The 6,000-nt window shown below is 31.0% G+C and overlaps 1 protein-coding gene across 1 annotated transcript; it reads right to left on the bottom strand.

The window, feature by feature from the left end:
• Positions 1 to 2,007: 2,007 nt before the first annotated feature.
• On the bottom strand, positions 2,008 to 2,805 carry LOC139881842 (uncharacterized). The gene is made up of 2 exons (XM_071866245.1): positions 2,643 to 2,805; positions 2,008 to 2,201 (listed from the first exon to the last, which is right to left on the bottom strand). Exons 1-2 carry the CDS (start codon positions 2,803 to 2,805, stop codon positions 2,008 to 2,010), a joined length of 357 nt encoding a protein of 118 aa, XP_071722346.1.
• Positions 2,806 to 6,000: the final 3,195 nt, after the last annotated feature.

Genomic DNA, 6,000 nt, shown 5'->3' with positions numbered 1-6,000 from the left:
ATTTCCTCATACAAAGAAAGAGTTTCCTGAATCCTTCGTTGCCTACTGTATGCACTTATAAGTGTAGTATGTGTAATAAGGTTCGGTTCCAACTTCACCAAATCGTTCCTACTTACCATGTTTTCGTCGTCATTTTCCTTCTTATATTCAAAAACTTCATCAATCAGACTTGTAGCCCTAACAAAATCACCCCTTCTACAAAATCCATCGATCAAAGTATTATAACAAACAACATCAGGAGATAAACCCTTCGTTTTCATTATTTCCACCAACTCAAGAGCATAATCCAGGTCCCCAGCTTTGCAATACCCATCAATCAATGTGTTAAAGCCTATAACATCCAACAGAACGCCACCACTCTCCAAATTTTCCATAATCCATTCTCCATAACGAAGCGCACCAGTTCTACAAAACCCTTTAACCAATATATTACAAGTGAAAGAATCAATCACTATACACTTCTTTACCATCAGGGACAAAATCCCGAAACCCTGATTAGACAATCCGTGCTGACAAAAACCCCAAATGACAGTATTATACGTGACTGTATCTACATCAGCATCTTGTACATTTCTAAGCAAATCCAATGCAAAACTCAAGTTACCCATTTTACAACAGGAATGGAGAATTACATTGATGGCGAAATTCGGCGAGACCCCACGAGAGAGCATGTCTGAATAGAGCAGCCATACCTGAGATAACGAGGAGGCAGAGGAAGCGTCGAAGCGGGAAAGGAGGTTGTGTATTGCCATGGATGAAAATGATGAAGAAGAGAAATTAGCAGCTTCACTAAACCAGGAGTGTTTTGTATTTCGGTTGGGAGTGAAAGTTGAGATTTTGCGGGAAAACAAGAGTTGGGTTTTAATGGGGTTTTTGAGATTTAAACGAGACCATGAAAATCGATAGGAATTGGGACTCATTTGATTTGGGGTTATTCCTTCATTTGATCGAGTGGGAAGGAAGAAGATGAAGAATCTAAACTCAGAATGACACTCTGTCTGAGTGACGGGATATTAATTGAGATGAGACTTTGAGTCTGCAGCGGAACTCAAAACTCACCGTTTTGCCACTTTAAAAACATGGGGGCAATCTCCATTCTCCGCCTTGGGGGTATGAGGAAATACTTCATTATAATAGTTTCTTCGAGTGTGTAGAAATTTTACAATGTTTCAAAGGCCAATTTTTATTTATTTATTATTTTTTTAATATGCCTAATACAACAATCTATCGAGATAAAGTCCATTCCCCAAAAATCGAACCCATAACTCTCGTAAGAAGAAACGCCTTAATCATTACGTCACGTTCTCGTCGACAATGCCAAATTATTTAAAATATATTCTTTGGATCTTTTGTTTAAAAGTTGCAAAATTTCGAATTCTTCCATTATACTAACAACCTATCATAAAACTTGTTCAGTAGTCATCATTCTTTCTTACTTATCTTCAACAAAGCAGACACTAGATAGAGTAATTCAAATCAAAATTTGGAGTTAAATCAAAAGAAGGAAAAAGAGTTCTGTAATATGAACATTATCCATCAAAATATATATTTATATATATATATATATAATATGAACACGCCCTCATAATTTCCTACGTTTTAGTCTTCACAACTATCTTCCCCAACCCCACCCCGTTGAACTTTTAATCGACCCAAATTTCAAATAGATTCTCAATATTTCACCACTGGAGTTGATGCGATGCGAGACGAATTGATCCCAAATTTCAAAATGGCAAGACACTTCGAGCGTACTCCATTCTATAGTTTGTGAAATTTATATCAGAAAATATTGCTAATGAACAAAGAATTGCATGATCAAAGTCACTAAAAAAAGGTTAAAGGCAAAGCATGATCAATTCAACCATACATACAAGAAGAAGACATGTTCAACTTATAAACAGAAAACAGAGTGACTGACTGATAATACAACAGCAAGAGAACTGCGAACATAATAAGCATTACAACAGATTAGCATTTTAATATATATATATATATATATATATCTAACTAAATGCGACCATCCCACAAGCATTCTGCCCCAACTTTTCCAGTTTTCAAAAGGGACTCGATTTCTTTCGGGGGATTTAAACCTAGACGATTAGCACGCTCCCACCTTTCATTTCGAGTCATTCCAAGACAAGGTCCGTATGCCATGTTCATGTCAAACTGCCTCAACTGATCTTCACTTCCATTGTAATCATCTGACACCAAGTTGGCAGACAAAAACAACACATTTTTTTAGCCGACGATCAAACAACTGCTTTTAAGAATACCATTATAAATGTATTGTTTATTAGTTTTAATCAACGGAGCAAATAAAAAATACTACTTCCAAACTCAATCTCAAGTTTACCAGGCAAACAGCATTCCAAATTCTTAAAAACATTCTACTAATCAACAAGTAGAAGCATTTATGCAGCTCAGATCAACATTCCAAATGATGTTAGTTGCTCGTCACAAAATTCGTTCCACTTCTTTTAGCTAGCCTTTTTAAATTAGCGGAAAAGTCCTAAAACCCTAATATCTAATTTGTCGAAATTCTTAAGCTTAACTCGTACATTTCAAAGGATAAAGTTTCTAGCGGGTGACCAAATTCAACGAATTCCCAAAATGAGAGAGAGAGAGAGGGAGGCGGTCTTAACCTTTGAGATCCGGTGAACCGTGAGAAATGAGGGCAGGCGGTTGGGCGGCGCCGGAGCCCAGAGCGGCAGCGGCGTGATTAGGTTTAGCTTTTGATTTGGAAATGCCTCCGGTGACTTTCTTTTGCCTGTAGAACCCCTTCATGTTCCCTGATTTCGTCGCCATTTCTTCTTCACTTTTCTTCTTCTTCTCCACAAATTCAAAATTGCGTGTGTATTGTTTCCATTTTATTGGAAAACACCAGAATTGGTCTGGACTGCAACACCAACTTTAAGTGGCCCAATATAATAGAATTGGACTTTACAAATTTTATTTTAAATTTTAATATTTAATTTTATAGTCCTTTTTTCTTTTATGCTAGTTTAATTTTATAGCCAAACCTAATAAACTAATTAATCCTTGAAAAAAAATTAGTACTTCACTCGATCCACCTCAAATGTTAAATAATTAAAATTGAATAAAAAAAGTTATTATTAAATAAAATACTTAATACTTAATGGCTAGACTATATGGTATGTTTCTTGTTATACCTCTATTAGACTCGCTTACAAATAGTCCAACTAAGATGTAAGGCCCTAATCAAGAGTGAAACATTATCCCAATAACAGCCTCGAGCTAGTAATACTCAAGGTTGTCCGATAATTATTCTTGACGGACTAAGGTATCAAAAACTTAACCCCACACTTTCTAGGAAATTCTATCCCACACAATTATCGAGGTGCGTGCAAACAACTCTTTCTCTCTTTACATCATTTTCTATAGGCAATGAATTTTGGAAATAATTTCAGAAAATGATTACACTCTAAAAATGCAAGTTAATCTGTAAAAGTTAACTTCATGTACTGAAAATTTCATTTTATAATTGTCAAAAACTGGCTGAAAATAGATTTTTCATTTTAATAGTATTATTAAATATACATAAAAAGCTGCACACTTGTTTGTCATTAGCTATAATAATTACTGAATTTAATCTTTTACACACGTCAAGTTTTGATAGACCGTTGGTTGTGGAGCCTTATATTGTGGCAGAGGCAAATTTTCCCTTTATGATTAATGAAGTATTCTTTCTATCTATTAGTACATGATTTTTAAATTTTTTAAAATATATATTTATTAATATTAATTAAATATATTTTTTTAAAATATATGAAAAAATTTAAAAAATATATATTAACAGACGAATAGAATAGAATATAACAATCGGGAGGATGGACTTTATATGCTAAAGTTTTAGAATTTAGATTAGAAAAAACACAACTTTTTTCCAGTCACGTTTGAATCATAACACTTTTTTAATTCCTCACGTTTTTACGTTAGTCTAATAAACCTTCACGTTTTTATATACCCGTTAAAATGGTCTCTTTACCGTCAACTTCACCCATGTAAACTCCTACGTGGCACATTGTCGCGCCAACTCATGTCTAGTCAGCTAACGGAACCATAGAATTTCGACGCGTGGCAACTAACGCATTAAAAAATTGACACGTCAACCACAATAATTTCATATCACAAAATCAAACCGGTTCAATCCGGTTCAAACCAGTCCGGTTAGGTTCAGCCCAATCAAATTTTTTTAAAAAAAATTGAATTCTTTTTTTCAATTTTTTTATAAATTATAAATATTTATTAAATTTATCTTTTTAATTTTTATTATTAAATTAATTAATCACATTTTATAATAATTCAGCCCGATTCAGTTTTTTAATTTTTTTATAAATTATAAATATATATTAAATTTATTTTTGAATTTTCATTAAAAAGTAATTGTTTATAAATTTTCTATAAATTAATTAAAATATTAAAAAATAATGAACATTTTTTAAAATTATTAATATAAAGAGAGCAATTTTCAAAATAATCATTTTTATTATTTTAATTTTAACTACTTTGAAAAATATTTTTTATTAAAATTTAAAATATTTTGGTCTATTTACATTTTTATTACAAATTTTGACTAATTGGCCATGTAAAAACATAAAAATGTCCGTTTTTCCGTATCAATTCACGTTTTTGAAAACTTTGCTCGTGAAATGTAAAAAGGAAGCTCATGGTCAGATGGAGCGTTAAAGGGTAAAATAGTAAATGTATATTTCGTTTCGGAAAAAAACGCGTCGGATGGAATAACATTTATATCATTTAAGAGAGTAATTTTAAAATAATAATTTTATTTTTTAATTACTTTAAAATTCACTTTTATTAAAATTTAAATTATTAATATAAAGATTGTAGTTTTAATTAACTTTTTAATTTTTTTAATTAATTTTTAATTAAAATTTAAAACTGTAAAATTAATTTTATTTTATTTTAAAATTAAATTTATTTAATAATCTTTAAAGTAAACATGAATTGTTTTAAAAAAATTAATTTATTTAATAAATATTCATAATTTTCTAAAAAAATTATAAAAAAAATTTAAACCGGACCGGTTCGACCTTGAATGGGATCGAACCGGATTGATTTTGCAATATGGATTAAGTGTGGTTGGTGTGTTAAATTTTTTATGCGTCAGCTGCCACACGTGTCAAAATTCTATGGCTTTGTTAGCTGACTAAGGAATTCGCGTCACGCGGTGCCACATGAGAGAAGTTGACGATATAGGGACCATTTTAGTAGATATATAGAAACGTGAAAGTTTATTAGACTAATGAAAAAACATGAAGGACTAAAAAATATTATGAATGAAACATGAGGATAAAAATTGATTTTCTCATTCAGATTAAGACAAAAATTCGAAGCTATTATTGCGGAGGGACAATCGTGAAGAGGAAGAGAGGAAGAAGAAGATATCAGAGGTGGACCACATCTTTCTAAACACTACTAAAGGGTACTTCAGCCATTGTAAGAAAATAATGGGTGGCGTCAGCTAAAATTATTGAGTAATCAACGACAAAAGTAACGGAGGGGCTAATAATACATTATTTAATTAAAGTAGGGAATGAAAATAATATTAGCACTAAGAGGGAGAAAATACTATATTATGCTTTATTTTAAAGGGTTTTAAATATTTCACCCTGTTTATAAAAATAGAATAAAATTATTTGACACCAGTTGATATTCATTTTGGCAAAAAAATCTGCATTTAGAACCATTCAATTAGTCGTTCTTATTATCAGATTTGATCTTATAAGATCATTTAGGTAAAGAAATATTCTTATCATAACTTTAATTTATCTTTAACTAAAAGGCTAATTCTAATATATCAGACATGAAACTAATCAAACCAGAATAAATTGACACTTATTTATAATTTTAATCAAATCATTTTATGCTAAATCAAAATCTATGGATACTAGATATTATATTTTTAAATCTTATCATAACATGTCTTTGTAAAATGAATTAATATACAAAAATTAAAAT

The sequence above is a fragment of the Rutidosis leptorrhynchoides genome, unplaced genomic scaffold, assembly GCF_046630445.1.
Source record: "Rutidosis leptorrhynchoides isolate AG116_Rl617_1_P2 unplaced genomic scaffold, CSIRO_AGI_Rlap_v1 contig202, whole genome shotgun sequence".
In the NCBI taxonomy this organism is placed as follows: Eukaryota; Viridiplantae; Streptophyta; class Magnoliopsida; order Asterales; family Asteraceae; genus Rutidosis; species Rutidosis leptorrhynchoides.
The sequence above is the reverse complement of the archived record's forward strand: the minus strand, read 5'-3'. Positions and strand labels throughout refer to the sequence as shown.

What these genes read in the sequence shown, in the direction of transcription:
- LOC139881842 (XM_071866245.1), bottom strand. Translation starts at nt 2,805, where the DNA reads ATGGCGACGAAATCAGGGAACATGAAGGGGTTCTACAGGCAAAAGAAA. An exon ending in CGGTTCACCGGATCTCAAAG is followed by an intron (nt 2,202 to 2,642) that starts GTTAAGACCGCC and finishes ACTTGGTGTCAG; the next exon opens with ATGATTACAATGGAAGTGAA.